The sequence below is a fragment of the Amblyraja radiata genome, chromosome 20, assembly GCF_010909765.2.
Source record: "Amblyraja radiata isolate CabotCenter1 chromosome 20, sAmbRad1.1.pri, whole genome shotgun sequence".
NCBI lineage: Eukaryota > Metazoa > Chordata > Chondrichthyes > Rajiformes > Rajidae > Amblyraja > Amblyraja radiata.
The window spans coordinates 33,932,612-33,951,582 of record NC_045975.1 but is presented as its reverse complement, the minus strand read 5'-3'; the positions used below and the strand labels follow the sequence as shown (position 1 = coordinate 33,951,582).

Sequence of the window (18,971 nt, the reverse complement as noted above, 5' to 3'; positions counted from 1 at the left end):
TGGGATTACGGCTGAGCAAGTCAGTTCAAAAACCTGATGATTGTAGGAAAGTAGAGTAACTGAACCTGGTGGTGTGGGACTTCAGGCTTCTACTAACATAGACGGCATACTTAAAAAAAAAAAGAAGAAATATGAAAGATAATCAGATCTGATAGATTTCCACTTGATTCATCTGCATATTAGAGCATCACTTCTGGAAATTGGACCAGAAATAAGTAAGGCTAGCAGCCTGTCAGATGGAATTTTTGACATAAAAATAAAAACATTAAGGTTGGGGGAAGGACAGAGCTAGTTTTTCAGTGAAAAAGGCAGAGTTCTTGCAATTATTTTAACAGCCATGTTCATCTTTTATTTATTTTAACAGTTAAACTGAATTGCCAATTTTAAACACCAACTTTAATAATGTGAAGGGCCTGAAACCTGTAATTTACAGTGCCCTCCATAATGTTTGGCACAAAGATACATGATTTATCTGCCTCTGTACTCCACAATTTGAGATTTGTAATAGAAAAAAAAAAAAAAATCACATTTGGTTCGTGCAAATTGTCAGATTTTATTAAAGGCTATTTTTATACATTTTGGTTTCACCATGTAGAAATTACAGCTGTGTTTATATATAGTCTCCCCATTTCAGGGCACCAATATGTTTGGGACACATGGCTTCACAGGCGTTTGTAATTGCTCAGGTGTGTTTAATTGCCTCCTTAATGCAGGGTAAAGGGGCTGTCGCATTGCGGCGACGCAATTGGCGAGTTTAGAAGAGTTTGAAAAAGAGTCATGAAGACCTCCTTCGACTATGTTGAAGACCAGCTTCGACTAGCTTCGGAAAAATTGGACAACGAATAGTGGAGAGTGAAGACGACCTCCTTCGACCATGTTGAAGACAATCTACGACTACATTCGACTACCCTAGATTACCTACGAATAACATGCCAACCTACTACGATCAACCTCGACTACATACGAGTAAAAAAAATTAAATTAAAAACATCGATTTTTTCCCATGGCGACCTTTTTTTACTCGCGAGCATTTTTCAGCATGTTGAAAAATACGCCGCAACTTAGCTGAGGCCTCGAGTACGCCGGGACTACTCTCGAGCATGAAGGAGAGTTACAAAGACCATCTAGGACCTCGTGTCGACCATGCTGCGAGTATGAGTCGAGGGCAAACTCTTCTGAACTTGCGGATTAGGTCGCCGCAGTGGGACAGCCCCTTAAGAGAGCCCTCAGCACGCAGTCTTTCCTTCAGTCTTTCCATCACCGTTGGAAACTTTTATTGCTGTTTATCAACATGACGACCAAAGTTGTGCCAATGAAAGTCAAAGAAGTCATTATGAGACTGAGAAACGAGAATAAAATTGTTAGAGACATCAGCCAAACAGGCTTACCAAAATCAACCATTTGGAACATCATTAAGAAGAAAGAGAGCCCTGGTGAGTTTACTAATTGCAAAGGGATTAGCAGTCCAAGGAAGACCTCCACAGTTGATGACAGAAGAATTCTCTATAATAGAGAAAAATCCCCAAACACTTGTCCGACAGATCAGAAACACTCTTCAGGAGTCAGGTGTGGCTTTGTCAATGACCACTGTACGCAGAAGACTTCATGAACAGAAATACAGAGGGTACACTGCAAGATGCAAACCACTGGTTAGCTGCAAAAATAGGATGGCCAGGTTACAGTTTGTCAAGAAGTACTTGAAAGAGCAACCACAGTTCTGGAAAAAGGTCTTGTGGACAGATGAGATGAAAATTAACTTATGGCAAGATTAAGTGATGGCAAGAGCAAAGTATGGAGGAGTGAAGGAACTGCCCAAGAACCAAAGCATACCACCTCATCTGTGAAACGGTAGGGGTGTTGTGGCCTGAGCATGTCTGGCTGCTGAGGTACTGGCTCACTTATCCTCATTGATGATACAACTGCTGATGGTAGTAGCATAATGAATTCTGAAGTGTATAGACATCCTATCTGCTTAAGTGCAAACAAATGCCTCAAAACTCATTGACCGGCGGTTCATTCTACAGCAAGACAATGATCCCAAACATACTGCTAAAGCAACAAAGGAATTTTTCAAAGCTAATAAATGGTCAATTCTTGAGTGGCCAAATCAATCACCCGATCTGAACCCAATTGAGCATACCTTTCATATGCTGAAGAGAAAACTGAAGGGGACTAGCCCCCAAAGCAAGCATAAGCTAAAGATAGCTGCAATACAGGCCTGGCAGAACTATCACCAGAAGAGACCAAGCAACTAGTGATGTCCATGAATCGCAGACTTCAAGCAGTTATTGCATGCAAAGGATATGCAACAAAATACTAAACATAACTACTTTCATTTACATGACATTGCTGTGTCCCAACTATTATGGTGCCCTGAAATGGGGGGGGGGGGGGGGGGGGGGGGGGGGGGGAGGACGACTATGTATAAACACTGCTGTAATTTCTACATGGTGAAACCAATATGTATAAAAATACCCTTTATTAAAATCTGACTGTGCACTTTAACCACCTGATTTTTTCTATTACAAATTTGAAATCGTGGAGTACAGAGGCAAATAAAAAAATGATGGCTCTTTGTCCCAAACATTATGGAAGGCATTGTAATTGTTTCTCTTCCCGCAGATGTTGCCTGACTCGGGATTTTCCAGCTTTGCTTTTATTTTTGAAACTATTTCTACTATGTCTCTTCATTGATTATGGCTGTCTACAAAAAAACATTGGATGTAAGAACTCAACTACAAGTTATTTTAAAAACAAGTTTCCTATAGGTGATTACTGGTTCCATCACTGAAGACTAGGAATGTAAATTATTAGAACACGGGTCGATGTCCATGAGAACACCATTAGTGTAGCATCTTATGATAACAGCAAAACAGATATGATAACAGCATTAGTGTACTACAAAATTATAAACCTTTCTTGCTTCTACAATATTAGCATCAGGCCATTTTAGGTTGAGTCTATCAATACTTTCTTCCACACGTCTTCTCCCAATGGTGGCGGTACTACAAGATGTTAGTTGTGACATGAAGTTCTTTCAATGGTGAAAGTACATTAGTCCTAGCATTTTGCCTGAATATCAAGTGTCCAATTTTTCTTAGTGTGAAGGCAGCCTATCAATGTACAAAATCACACTTTAGCTCCTTTAGCAGAGGTATGAGAGAAAAGCAAATGATCCTTGAAGAGACCAGAAGAAAAATAGAGAGAATGTATTTTGTATTTATCTTTAATTTAAATTTCCCCTTAGAAAAACAACCCAGGATTTCTGACCTAGGTAAATTACCAATGTAGCAAGAAACCCAGAATATACCAATTCCCCAACAAGACTTTCACAATGCATAAGGAATTTAAAGTATGGATTTCTCAGACAACTAACATAAGCAAAGAAAAGCTTGAGAAAACATCTTGTCCCGTCTTCAACTCACCATTCTTCTCCGAATGAAAAGCTGAGCATCCTTGAGACTCCCTGCAACATTCGCACACAGTCTCCGGCGCTCGTCTGCATTTAGTACATTCACATAAAATGACGTTACCTAATCCAGACAAATAAAAACTCAATCAAAAAGGTGCTCAAACAAACTGCTTCCAGTTCTGTTGGAAAATTAGATTAGATTAGATTCAACTTTATTGTCATTGCACATAGCACAAGTACAACAAAATTCAGTTTTGCATCTAACCAGAGTGCCAAGTAGTAAAGTGCTGATTAAGACAATACATTATACAACAGTCCATGGTTGGGGTGTGAGGGGTCCTTAATGATTTTGCCAGCCCGTCTTAGACACCGTGTGCGGTGAAGGACAGCCATGGCAGGGAGCGGGGCACCGATGATGTGATGGGCGGTTTTCACCACCCGTTGCAGTGCCTTCCTGTCAGCTGTGGTACAGCCCATGTACCACAGCGTGAAGCAGGTGGTCAGGATGCTTTCTATGGTACAGCGGTAGACGTTGGACAGAATCTGAGGGGATTGGTGAGCTTTCTTAACCCTCCTCATGGCTTAATTAGAAAATACTTAATGTCAGCCCAAGGTACTGAACTTAAATATGTATGATCACATTTATTTCAAACTGAAATGTACTTAGTTTGATAGCACTTAACCGACGATGAATTTATGTACCGTTGGCTGGGTCAGTCCTGTCAGCTATTAAATTATAACCTTTACTCAGAACAATGCCCAGTGGCAAACGACTACTGAACACACATGGAACATTTAAGATTACAGGCATAATCTTGTTTTTCCATTGTCTACATAGTAAGTGAATCTCCTGGCAGGTTTGACAGTCTCAAGGACTTGAGAGTACTTTAAGCTGTAGATGCAACCCCACAATGGGCCCAGATTTTAAAAAAACCCACTGGGAGTGGGAGTCTGTACTGCAAATGGGAGTCTAAATAGGAGTCTATACTGCAATGCAGCATCAGAAATGCTAAAAGGTCTACGGTCAAATGCACCAGATGCTCATAATGGCATCTCCACTGGACACAAAATTAGTTGATTATAACAGTTATTATAGGCACTAAATTAATGATCTATTATTCCATTAATCGGTGATAGATTTATTCCCAAAGGGTAAACAGCTAATAGACTGACAATGTTATTATACCTAGCAATGTTAGCTTGCACTGTAACTTAGTGGATTCAACTGTAAACCCATCAGCCCGCATTGGTCATGTCCCATGCTTCAAGTTACAATTAAGTGCAGATAACTGTTTTCATACAAACTCCTCTTCACGCTCAAGGTTATTCACCAGCAGCAAATTACCAAAAAGCGAGATTAAGCTAAAGACTTAAATCAAAATAAATCAGTACTCTCTCCACACCAAACTTGAGGCACTGGCTTAGCACATTTGCATTTACATCGTACTCCCAATTATTCCCATGTGCTAGTGAGGGTAGCAAGAGAAAGATAGGACAGATGTATAAGTGTCTGAGGGATTAGTGCAGAGATTCAGATCCAGCAATCTCTTCTGGGGAAAAGATGACCAATGCAAGGAGAATCTTAACAAGTGGGATAACACTAGCTACTCTTCAATCCACAGGAACGGATCCAAAATCTATAGAACATTGGAAAATGATCAATGCGTCCACAATTTTCAGAGCTATCTCCTGGAGTACCCTAGGGTGCAGACCATCAGGCCCTGGGGATGTATCAGCCTGCAGTCCCATCAGACTACCCAACACCATTTCCTGACTAATGTGAATTTCCTTCAGTTCCTCCGTCACCCTAGGTCCTCTGTCCCCTACATCTGGGAGATTGGTTGTCTTCACAAGGGAAGACAGAACCAAAGTACCTGTTCAACTCGTCTGATTTCCTTGGGTGCAATTTCCTTGAACCCCATAATACATTCACCTGTTTGTCTTCAAGGGACCCACATTTGTCTTAACTAATTTTTTCCTCTTCACATACCTAAAGAAGCTTTAACGATCCTCCTTTATATTCTTGGCCAGCTTACCTTCGCACTTCATCTTTTGTCCCTGTATTGCCTTTAGTTAGCTTCTGTTGATCTTTTTTTTTTTTTTTTTTTTAATTAGAAGTACGGTAAGTTACAATAATACACAACACATATGTCTTAATACATTTTTTAAGCTTTAAGAAAAAGATAGAAGTAAAGAAAGTAAGGAAAGTGCGCAAGAGTCGTGAAGGTGCAAGAGAGTGTTGAGAAAAGAAAGCCCCTTAGAAAAGAAGTTAGAGAAGGAAGTAAAGAAAGAAAGAAAGTAGACCCTAGAAAAGAAGGAAAAAGAAAGGAGAAACAATCGCTCTATTATAACATTAAACTCCGCAGAAAGGGAACTCCCAACCAAGTCTGTTTTTGTTGCCAGATCCTGGCACCATTTATTTATTTATTTTTAAAATTACTATTGCACCTCATGCTTGTAATAGTTCCAAAAACGTACACCACGTCTTTTGGAATTGGTCTGCTTTGCCTGCTAAGAGGAATCTCATCTCTTCCAGATGTAGTGGTTCAAACATATCTGATATCCACATTTTTATTGTTGGTGTGGGCGCATTTTTCCAGAATTTAAGTATAAGCTTTTTTCCCCATTATTAGCCCATAATTGAGTAAATTCTTCTGAAACACGTTTAGTTCAAGGTTACCTTCCGATATTCCAAAAATAATCCATTCTGGTTTTGGTACCAGTTTTATTTTAATTAATTTTGTAAAGATGTCAAATATTTCATTCCAGAATTTTTGTATTTTATTAGCAGAATCAACGATCACACTAATACTTAAAAAAGATAAAAATATAGAAGAACCAGGATCATATAGAGCTATTGCTCTGTTAAATACAGATCAAAAAATAATAGCGAAAACACTAGCTAGAAGACTAAGCAGGTATGTTAGTAGATTAATAAATGAGGATCAAACAGGATTTATACCTAAGAGACACTCATTCAATAATTTGAGACGCTTGCTTAACATAATGCACTCACATAAATCTCATGACCAAGAGTTATCTATCATTTCACTGGACGCAGAAAAAGCGTTTGATCAAGTAGAATGGGATTATATGATTAAAGTATTGCAAAAATTCCAAATGGGAGAGAATTTCATCGCATGGATAAATTTATTATATAACAAACCCACGGCTAGAATACTAACTAATAATATACTATCCACGAAATTTGAATTATCAAGGGGTAATAGACAAGGATGTTCATTATCACCGCTGTTATTTGCTTTGGTAATTGAACCCCTGGCTGAAAAAATAAGAACACACCCGGATATTTATGGCTATAATACAAAACACTCAAATAACATAATATCTTTATACGCCGATGATGTACTATTGTACATCACAAAACCACAAATTAGTATACCAAACATATTAAATTTAATTGAGGACTTTGGATCCTTCTCAGGCTATAGAATAAACTGGAACAAAAGTGAAATTATGTCGATAAAACCAAAAGACTCAACACACCTCCGGAAATTCCCCTTTAAAATAGCCACAGAAAAATTCAAATATTTGGGAATTGAAATTACTAGAAACTACCATGATATGTTTAAAGCCAATTATAATCCCTTACTTAAGAAACTAAATAATTTGATTAAATTCTGGAAAACACTTCCAATGTCCTTAATAGGCAGAATAAACGCTATAAAAATGATCTTTCTACCACAAATCCTATACGTATTTCAATCAATACCTATATATCTCCCAAAAAAGTTTTTCAAAAAATTGGATTCAGACATTACAAATTTTATATGGGATTATAAATCCCATAGAATACAAATAGCACACCTTAATAAACGAAAAGAGCTGGGTGGTCTAGCGCTCCCCAACTTTATGTATTATAATTGGGCAGTAAATATTAAAAATATGATTCACCTGCTGGACAATTCTGCCCAGCAGGTGGACTGGATTGTAATGGAAAGAGAGGACTGCTCTCCGTGTAATATAGGAGCGACTCTCCTCTCACCAATACATCTGAGTAACAAAAATTATAATAAAAATCCAATTATACACAGCACAATTAGAACATGGAAACAAATAAAACAGAACCTAAAATTAAGAACCCTATCTCTTTTAATACCAATAGTTAATAATCCATCGTTTAAACCATCAATTATAGACAAATCATTTATACAATGGGAAAGAATGGGAATCAAAACGCTCGGAGATCTGTATGAATTGGAAAAATTACTATCATTTCAACAACTACAACTGAAATATAATTTGAAAAAAAATCAATATTTTAAATATCTTCAAATTTGTGATTATCTGAAAAAATACACAAAAGACTATCATAATATGCCTACAGACTTACTGGATGAAGCAATGAAGACAAAGGCGGAATCAGCTAATTTAATATCGTACTTATATAACATCATCTTAAAATAGAAATACCCACAACTGATGGAATTAGAAGAGACTGGGAACAAGAATCAGCTATAAAAATTTCAAGAGAGCTGGGATAATCATTTACTACAGGTGCATAAATGTTCGATCAACGTACGACATACTCTCATTCAATTCAAAACATTACATAGACTATATTATTCAAAAACTAAAATAAATAAATTCTTCCCTAATGTCTCACCCATCTGTGATAAATGTCTGTGTCAAGAAGCTACCATAGCGCATTCTTCCGTTGATCTTTAAAAGTTACTCAATCCTCTGGTTTCCCACTCCACTTTACGTGAAAAACTTTACTACGTGTTCCCTTTAATTTTTATACAGTCCTTGACTTCCCTTGTCAGCCCCGGTCGCCTCTTACTCCCCTGAGAATCTTACTTCCTCTTTGGAATGAAACGATTCTGCATCTTCTGGATTATTCCCAGAAATAGCTGCCATTGCTGTTCCAAGGACACCCCTGCTAGTGTCCCTTTCCAGTCAACTTTGGCCAGCTCCTCCCTCATGCCTCCATAGTCCCCTTTGTTCAACTGTAATACTGATACTTCCAATTTTACCTTCTCCCTCTCAAACTGCAGATTAAAATGTATCTATTATTGTGACTACCTCTTAATGGTTCCTTTATCTTGAGTTTCCTTATCAAATCCGGTTCATTACACAACACTAAATCCAGAATTACGTTCTCCCTAGTAGGCTCTCGAACAAGCTGCTATAAGAATCCATCTCGGAGGAACTCTGAAAAATCCCTTCCTTGGGGTCCAGTACCAACCTGATTTTCCTAGTCTACCTGCATGTTGGAATCTCCCATAACCACCGTACCATTACCTTTGTTACATGCCATTAGGGTCTTTTTACCCTTACAATTTCTCAGTTCTATCCACAATGACTCTACATACATATTGAAAGTGCAGGATATACATGGTCCTCTTTGAGTGAGGGGCAAGACCGGTAGGAGAAAGGAACCTCGGATGTCAAGAGAAATAGTGGCTCTGGTCAAGAAAGAGGAGGCATGGGTCAGGTATAGGTAGCAGAGGTCAAATGTATCCCTGGAGGAGTACAGGAGATTGAGAATCATACTCAAGGAGGAAATCAGAAAGACAAAAATTATAAACAGCCGTGGGATAGCTCTGGCAGATTAGATTCATTTGAATCAGAAGAGTTATGTATATTAATGGGAAAAGGGTAACGAGAAAGAAAATGGGGAACTCCGAAACAAAGTTGGTCGTCTATGCGTAGAGCCGCAGGAGATGTGCGAGGTCTCCCGCTTTTACTTTGGAGAATGACATGAAGGCTATGGAACTTAGGAAACTATTACATTTGAGGTGCTGAATGTCCCAAGATGCATGAAGATATCTCTCCCAGGCTTGATCAGATATATCCAAGGACACTGGGAAGCTGGAGAAATGATTATAATAGTCCTGGCTGAGATAAACGACCATCATTAGACACGGACGATGTCTAAGACTGGAGGGTGGCTGATGCTGTGCCTTTATTTAAGAAAGGCCAGAAAGCAAAACCTGGTAGGAAAGTTATTGGGGCGTATTCTTTGGAGTGCAGGACGCGTGGGTGTGATCTTAGCGCTCTATAAAATCTTGAGTAGGAATAGATAAAGTGAATGGGCAATGAATGCACAGTGGTAGAGCTGCCGCATTACAGCAGCACAGACCTTGGATCAATCCTGATCTCAAGTGCTGTCTCTTCTCCTCGTTTGCACGTTCTCCCTGTGATTGTTTGGGTTTCCTCCTAGTCCACTGGTTTCCTTCCACATCTCAAAAACGTGCCGGTTTGTCGGCTAATTGGCCTCTAAAATTGTCCCATGTGTGTAGGGAGTGAATGAGAAAGTGGGATACTAACAGAATGCACAGTCTTTTCAGGGGAATGAAGAACGACAGGCATAGGTTTAAAGGCAATGGGGGTGTGAAAGTCCCAAAACTGTGGAAGGTGCTTTATTTATTAAATACATTTAATAAAGTCACCAGCGAGCGCCTTCCAAATCACAAGACCATTTCCAACACTGCTATGTCCTCTGCCACATCTCTTGGGTTCTGTTGCGACTTCCAATACCCATCGCCATCTCCACTACACCCCGGCCCTGGCGCATATACCATTAACACATCTTTCCCTCACCTTCTTGTTCTGTTGTGCGCAAAGTCCTGAAGACGCCAGATTGAATGCCTATACCCACTAAGCCCTGGTTCTTGCAGACTCGCCATTAACACCTTCATTGACATTACCTTTGTGTCTTGTTGCATTTGGAACAGAGAGGTCACAATCTAGTATCAGTTGTTATCATTAAGTATCTTACCTTTGTACTCTTGTGTATGGAGCCAAGAAGTCCACAACGTTTGTATAAATGTAAAAGTATAGATCCAGTAATTAACATAACAATCTACCTCACACTTGTACTTCCTTGGTAATTATCTTTTTGGTGTATAATTGCTCTGCTGAACCAACTTAATTTTTGAGTTCTGATCACAGCCTTTGACTGTGACACTCTCTCCTTGTGCAAGTAAAATAAACTCACTGCTGATGGTTAATCAAGTCATCCATGAGTCTTATTGCAGGGTTTGACTTTGACAGGGGAAAGATTTAAATGGAACCAGAGGGGGTATTTTTTCCTCTATGCGGGTGGGTATATGAAACAAGCTGCCACCGGATGCAGTTGGGGCACATACAACAGCATTTAAAAGACATTTGAAGAAGTACATGGAATGGAAAGGTTCAGAAGGATATTGGCGAAATACAGGCAAATGGGACATCTTGCTTAACATGGATGATTTTGGCCAAAGGGCCCGTTACTGCACTGCATGACTACTTAATATAGCAAGTGTGTGAATCTGTGACCAGAAACTATGTTTCACCAAGTTATGATCAACACAATGCATAATGCCCAGTTGGCTCAAGAGGTATATTTCTGCTGTATGAAAAGTGGCACTAAGAAAAAGCACTGACCACAAAAGTCTAATTGAACTCACTTGGCAAAAATCATCCTCATTTGAGCAATACCGAGCAACATCATTTGTTACAGCCAGAGAGTGCTCAATGGCCTGAGGCTGAGTTTCAGGGGCACTGAAACTATTTGGGTAATAATTTGGAGCTCCACCTGCAAAGGAGAGCAGAATACATTTTTATTTATATATACACAAGTCCATCATTCCAATTTTCTTCTGGAAAGCACGTATTTCATTGCTTTGCTCATGAACACAGGAGAGGTTCTCATGACCTCTCACGAGTTCATTATCACACCAACCCAGGAAAACAAGGTGTCAATTCCAAACGAGTCACTGTTTGAAGTGGAAGAAGACCAGCCCTGGCTCAAACAGTTGTGGTGGGAGAGCAAAAACATCCCCCTGTGTCTCTGGCAGAGAGGTTGACAGGGAAGAAAACAAGGAATCTGTATTCTCATTTTGACACAATCCAAAAGATCTGCTGGGAAATGTAAACATGGCCATCAATAGGAAAGTATCAAAGCCACTTGTTGGTTCATGTGTTGAGAAAGCTATTCACTATCCAAAGCAACGCTTGCAATTTAAAATCAAAATTGTTGGGCAACATATAGCAGTTCACTTCATCAAGTAACAGGTTGGGGGTTGAATAGGTGCAGGATGTTATGATGCTACAGGGTAACTCGGATAGGTTGGGTGTGTAGGCAACTGCTGTATAATGTGGATAAAAGTGAGGTTATCCACTTTGGTGGCAAGAACAGGAAGGCAGATTGCTATCTGAATGGTGTCAGATTAGGAAAGGGGGAGGTGCATCAGTCACTGAAATTAAGTATGCAGGTACAGCAGGCAGTGAAGAAATCTAATGGCATGTTGGTCAATTTGAGTTTAGGAAAAAGGAGGTTCTACTGCAGTTGCACAGGCCTCTGGTGAGACCACACCTGGAGTATTGTGTGCAGTTTTGGTCTCCTAATTTGAAGAAGGATATTATTGCTATTGAGGGAGTGCAGCGTAGGTTCACCAGGTTAATTTCCAGGATGACGGCACACACATATAATGAAAGAATGGGTCGGCTGTGCTTGTATTCACTGGAATTTAGAAGGGTGAGAGGGGATCTTCTAGAAAAATAAAATTCTTAAGGGATTGGACAGGCTAGATGTAGGAAAAATGTTCCGTGTTGGGAGAGTCCAGAACCAAGGGTCTCAGTTTAGAAATAAGGGGTAGGCCATTTAGGACAGATGAGGAAAAGCTTTTTCACCCAGAGACTTGTGAATCTGTAGAATTCTCTGCAACAGAAGGCAATGGAGGCCAATTCACTGAATGTTTTCAAGAGTTTAACTCTTAGGGCTAATAGAATCAAGGGATATGGGGAAAAAGCATGAACGGGGTACTAATTTTGGATGATCAGCCATGATCATATTGAAAGGTGTTTCAAAGGGCCTACTCCTGCACCAGTTTTTCCTGTTTCATTCTTTCTCTCCAGAGATGTTGCCTGTGTTACTCCAGCATTGTGTGTCTATCTTTGGTTTAAACCTGCATCTGCAGTTCCTTCCAACACACTCCCATGCAGTAATCTAAATGGTTTGTGGTAATTTTTTTTATAATTCTACATTTAAATCTGATGGAATTTGAACTTTGGTTCAGCAAATCAGAAACCTAGACTCGAACCATAGACCACTCTTCCTATAGCCCAGTTCTCGTAACAATGATACAAATCTGGTTAATTTCATTAAAAATCCTCACTGCATAACCCCACCGTAATCTCTTCAAGGGAGCACAATTTTATTTATGCTGCTCTTATATTCTTCCAATACCACCACAATCATAATTTCAATACTGATCATCAATACAACAGCATTCAATTTTTAGCAAAACATCCAGCATGAGATTTAAAAAAAAAGACAAACCAAGAGGTTTTATCTCCTTGGTGGAACCATGGCTCCATTTTACTAGAGCTAATTATGGTAGAAATTGTCTATACTACAATACAACAGTCGGTTAATGACATGCTTTACTATTAGTGTTGTCACTTTAGACTTGAGATAGTGTGGAAACAGGCCCTTCGGCCCACTGAATCCACGTCGACAATAGCAATATCCTGCACATTAGGGACAATTTACAACTTTACTAAAGTCAATTAACCTACAAACTTGGATGTCTTTGGAGTGTGGGAGGAAGCTGTAGCACCCGGAGAAAACTCACGCAGTCACAGGGAGAACATACAAACTCCATACAGACAGCTCCCGTAGTCATGATTGAACCTGGGTCTCTGGCGCCGCAAGACAGCAATTCCACTGCTACACCACTGTGCCCAGCTTAATATAATACAATACAATACAATTTATTGTCATTTGGACCCCTTGAGGTCCAAACGAAATGTCGTTTCTGCAGCCATACATTACAAAACAAAAAGACCCGAGACACAACACAGTTTACACAAATATCACCCTTTGGACTACTTTACAACACAAAATGTTAGCAGCAAGAGTGCAAGTGCTTACCCTGGTTAAAGAGTGCAAGATACAAGTGCTTACCCTGGTTATCAGTTGAGCACATTGGTCCATCCCTTTGATAGTTAGCCACACGACACTTAAATGGGCAGTTCACAGGCAGCTGAAGATAATTGGCACCCAGGCGGTGCCTATGGGTATCAGGGTAAGAAAACAAGCGACCCTATACAAGATTGGGAAAAGATCACAGAAAGTTGTTGCATTAAGTTAAATCCATGTAATTAAACTATAATCAAAAGGCCTATTAAAAAGGGGAACATTCTCTGACTGGATGTTTTGAACAAAAAACACAATTTGCTTCCTGTGTGACTTGAACTGTTTCGCTGCTGACATAAGGATAGGCCTGAAATAATAAATATACACAAACTACTTCATACAAATGTTCCAGTGCAAGCTTGTTGCTAACTAATGTATTTACATAATTACAAAAAGACATGAGTTTCATTTTCTACCCTCTGCATGGGGCTGCAAAGCACTATTCCATTTGCCCACTTTCCTCGTCCCAATGAAGTAAGTCATACATTTATGCCATTTATTTCCTGAGTAACCATCTGAGTAATATTACTGTAACATCCCGAGTAACGTTGTACTCATCTTTCTTGCCATTTAACCTCTCCAGCCTTCCATCACGCAGATCTTTGTTCTCCCTCTATTTGGCCACCTGCACTTTAAAGGGCCTGTCCCACTATACGAGTTTACCCAAGAGCTCTCCCGAGTTTAAAAAAACCCCCAAAAAAACGTAAGTACTTAGAATGTACATAGCGGGCACATCGGAGCTTGGGACGTCTCTTAGCGGCTCGTAACGCTAACGGCAGGTACTCTGGAAACGAGGTAAGCTCGTGAAGTTTTCAACATGTTGAAAAATGTCCACGAGAGCCCCAAGTACCTACGAGCGGCTAATACCGTAATTCTCCGAGTTCGAATCAGGGAAAACTCGGGAGAACTCTTGAATTACCTCGTACAGTGAGACAGGCCCTTAACTCTACACTCTAACTTTGTTTGGCAAAAGGCAATCAACCTGGAACTTTGCCACAAATACTGTTATTTGGTGGTTTGCAGTTTAAACTGTCTAAAATCCATTCTGATATCTGAAAGATACAATGCATTTTTAGAAGCAAGCATCTGCAATGTGTGATGTCTGGCCAGCAAGTCAATGGAGAAACACTACCCAACTACAAAACATGTGGAAATGTTCCACACTTTTGTTGCTTCTAGACTTAGATTTCACAGCTGGCTCTGGAAGAGGGGTGGAATGGGATGAATAATTGAATCATTGACCATTTAAAAAAAGTTTGATTAAAAGCATTAAACTAAGTGTATTGACGATTTCCTTTTATTCAGAACTGTATCAAGACGTCTCATGGAAGGGTTGTAGCAATAATACTAAACTTAAGCATCTGATGAATTGCTATGGGTGGTGCCTGGTATTGGCATCTCATAAAAGGACGTTGACCTTACTAAAAAGATGAAGCAGAAAGGGTAAGGATACAGCCAGTAATCGAGTATTTAATACCAAAATTATAGGGGCAGCAATAAACAATGCAGGAGATAGAATTAAGGAGGAGGTCAAAAATTAGCTTTTATTCTTACCACCAACCTTAACTTTGAAAGTGGTTTTAGAAATGAGAATTGTACGTTAAGTTTGAATTTTTTAAGCTCGGAATGGTTGTCTGAGAGGGTTGTCAGAGGAATGAAGTTCTAAATCTTTCTAATGAAGCTTGCCCAGTCAGTTACCTGTATCAGGAGAGTCCCAAGATCCCCCAAATTCAAAATTCAATAGTACTTATATTTTTAAATCACTGGTTCACAAAACTTTTGTTATACATCAGCAACTTTCAATTCAGGGCATTTCCCCCAGAGTTCTTAGACTTCATTGCCACTGGAAAAAAAACAGAACTAAGAACACAAGTGAGCAGAATGTTTTAAAATTAAACTTTGGAAACACTAAATGTAATTACATATAATTATCTGCATTTCCCACATTATGCTTGTTCTATTATTGTTTAAATGCTGGTTTTGCAAAAAGACCAAACCTAAATCTAGGAGAGCTGCGTAGCATTTCAATCAGTGATTTTACAAGGCCAAGTGACAAAATAAAGATCTGGTTTAAAAAGCTATCAGTCAGTCACAAGGATACTTGACATGCAGGCAGAATTCATGAAGGTGTTCTGAAAAATGAAACGGTACTATGATCAAAGGATTAAAAACAAACATTTAAATTAGGATCAGTGAACCAAGCTGAGCTAAATAGTTTCCCTCATCCATATCAATGCCAAATTCCCATTTGTTCAATAGTACTTCACAAGGTGCAACATTTATTTACCCACCATGCTATCAAGAAAACAGGCCACTGAAATAAGTCCTTTCATCCAGACTTTCTGATATCCACTGCATGCATTGGGCAGAGAGCAAGTAGAATACAAAATCTTCACTACATTGTGCAAAATATTGATGCAGCACTGGCCAATTTATAGGAATCTGAAATCTGGAAGAGTATTCACTTCCCATTCCCAGATATTTCCTGATCGTTAGACATCATCCACAGGATAGGATAGCAGTGAGGTGTAGACCAAACAGTAAAGGTTTCAAGTTCCTCAGGTTCAGAAACATTTTTCTGTAAATAATGTTTCTATACATTGATTTCCATTTCACTACTTGTCATGATGGCAAGCTTACAATTTAGGTTGAGGTCTACAGTCAATTAACAGTGCATCAACAGCTGAACCGTACACATGAACAAAGGCAAATAAATTATTGGAAGCCAAGTCTTAGGTATTCACAACAAATTTTCCAGTGGCCTGGCTTTTGGGACTCAGGTTTTCTCTATGCCAGGATTAATTGAGGGTAAATAAAGTTTCACCTTTGCTGGGTATCTCACAAAACATAGAACATTATACAGACCCTTCGGCCCACGATCTCTGTGTTGAACATATTGTCGCCTTAAATGAATCCCTTCTGCCTGCACATGCTCTATATCCTTCTATACTTTTGCATTTGCATAAGACTCAAACGTCAGTATTTTACCTGTCTCTTAAGTCCTATCCTGGCAGCACATTCCAGGTATCCAACACCAAACAAAATGGAGCCACACATCTCTTAATCTTGGCTCCTCTTACCTTAAAGCTATGCTCTCTAGTTTAGTTTAGAGATACAGCGCGGAAACAGGCCCTTTGGCCCACCGGGACTGTGCCGACCAGCGATCCCTGTACATTAACACAGGGGAGAACATACAAACTTCGTACAGACAGAACCCGTAGTCGGGATCGAACGCGGGTTTCCAGCGCTGCATTCGCTGTGAGGCAGTAACTCTACCGCTGCACCTTCGACATTTCTACACCAAGAAAAAAAAGTGCCAACTGCCTACCATATGTATGATTTCCTTTTTAACAACTTCTATCAGGTCTCCCCTTAGCTTCTGGTGCTCCAAAGAAAACAATCCAAGTTTGTTCTTTCTTTCCCTATAGCTAATATCCTCTAATCAAGGCAGTGCCTTTGTAAATCTCTTCTGCACCCTCTCAAAACACTAATCTTCAAGTAGTGTGGCAGCAAGAACCACAGAGAGTATTTCTCAGCATACCTGAAGCATCTTGTCAGGACTAGGTTCAATGCCTTGGGGCATGTTACTGGGATCAAAGGCTATTTGTTCCACATCTGCAAAATAGTTGACAGGGTTCTTGTTGAGGACAAGCTGCCCCACAGGGATTAGTGGGAACTCATTGTGAGGCCAAATCTGCAACAAATCAGAAGATACATTTAAGAGAAAGAAAACCAAACAGTAATTTCTGTGCAGAAGACCACTTCCTCTAAAGTAAGCCTTTAATCATCGTTCAAACCTTCCATTAGGTTCCTGTGTGACTGAGCAAAAGCATTGTGCTCCAACTTAAACATTTGCCATACTTTTGAAGCAGAAGTTTCCTGTTGATTCCTCAAAGATCAAGAAGCTACATCAAGGACATTATGTTAATTTACTAAACCGTTCAGTCACATTCAGATTCCAATCATATTTCAATATCGGGAAGCTGAAAGGTCTGAAGGTGGATAAGTCACCTGGACCAGCCTGATTTCAGTGGTTGGTAAGATTAAGAGCTCATTAAGTATGAGGTTACAGAATATTTAGAAACATGATAAAATAAGCTGAAGTCAGTAAGGTTCGTGAAGGGGAGATCTTGTCTGACAAATCTGTTCGAATTCTTCGAGGAAGAGCAGGTTGGACAAGTGGAGAGTCAGTAGATGCTGTTTACTTAGATTTTCAGAAGGCCTTTGATATGGTGCTGCACATGAAGTGCTAAACAAGACGGGAACCCATGAAATTATGGGGAAAATACTGGCATGGATAGATGATTGACTGACTGGCAGAAGACAAAGAGTAGGAATAAAGGAAAGCTTTCCTGGTTGGCTGCTGGCGACTAGTTATATTCCACAGGGTTAGTTTTGGGACCACTACTGTTCACGTTTGATATTAATGATTTGGATGATGGAATCCAAGGCTATGATACGAAACGGGTGGAGGGGCAGGTAATGTTGGGGAAGTGGGGAGTCTACAGAAGGACCACGACAGGTTGGGAGAGTGGACAAAAAAGTGGCAGATGGAATGCAGCATAGCAAAGTGCATGATCATGTATTTTGGTAATAGGAATAAAGGTGTAGACAATTTTCTAAATGGGGAGAAGATTCAGAAATCTGAGGTGCAAAGTGATTTGGGAGTGCTGGTGCAGGATTCCCAAAAGGTTATTTTGCAGCTTGAATCGCTAGTAAGGAAGGCAAATGCAATGTTAACATTTATTTTGAGGGTACTAGAATATAAAAGCAGGGATGTAATGCTGAGGCTTTATAGGGCTCTGGTTAGACTGCATTTGGAGGATTGCAACCAGTTTTTGGCCCCATCTCCGAGAGATGTGTTGGCATTGGAAGGGGTGCAGAGGAGGCTTGCAGGAATGATCCCAGGGGTGATTAGATGAATGTATTAAGAGCACTTGGTGAAGGCTCTGGACCAGTACTCACTGGAGATTAGAAGGACGACGGGGGGGGTGGGAATCTAATTGAAACGTACTGAATCATGAAAGGCCTAGATTGAGTGGATTTGGAGAGGATGTTTCCACTAGTGGGAGAGTCCTATCATATAAAAATGACTATCCTATGGACTTCAAAATTGACTCAAATTTCCAATTGCCCAATCATGATTGCTCAGCACTGTCCTGCAAATGAATCCACAGTATTTATATTGTAAAGTTAGCACAATATTATGTGTTCTTCGTAAATGCCCATTAATCTAGACATGAGGTTTTAAGACAAAAGCATGCTGTTTATCTGCAAAATCCAAGGCTGACCTTTGTCACATCAAAGGGATTCCACCGATGTACTCTCGCTTCTTGAAAGCTCATGACTTGGATATACATGGACCAAGATGGGGGATTTCCAGTAGCTATGGCATTGTAAAGGTCTCGAATAGAATAGTCAGGGTCATCAGAAGCCAGACAATTAGCTGCTTCCGCAGAAAGATTTTTAATGCCTTGATTTGTCTGTGGAAAAAACAAATGAATGGATTCAAATAATTGTATGTTATTTGCAGTGGATTTTGAAACATCAAAACATTCATTTGATCTAAGTAGCAAGTGCCTGGTCCAAAACAGAATGAGGAAAAAAAAAAGTTATGGTGCTTTGACATTC

General features: G+C 39.7%; 1 protein-coding gene across 1 annotated transcript in view; it reads right to left on the bottom strand.

The window, feature by feature from the left end:
- The window catches only part of cat (catalase), a 43,499-nt gene that overhangs the window by 2,477 nt on the left and 22,051 nt on the right, over window positions 1–18,971 (bottom strand). Inside the window, exons 7-11 of the mRNA XM_033039233.1 lie at window positions 18,632–18,823; window positions 16,882–17,034; window positions 13,329–13,467; window positions 10,828–10,955; window positions 3,426–3,533 (exon numbers count right to left, since the gene is read on the bottom strand). Of these exons, the coding sequence (XP_032895124.1) occupies window positions 3,426–3,533; window positions 10,828–10,955; window positions 13,329–13,467; window positions 16,882–17,034; window positions 18,632–18,823 (720 nt within the window). The remainder of the gene's footprint in view (window positions 1–3,425; window positions 3,534–10,827; window positions 10,956–13,328; window positions 13,468–16,881; window positions 17,035–18,631; window positions 18,824–18,971) is intronic.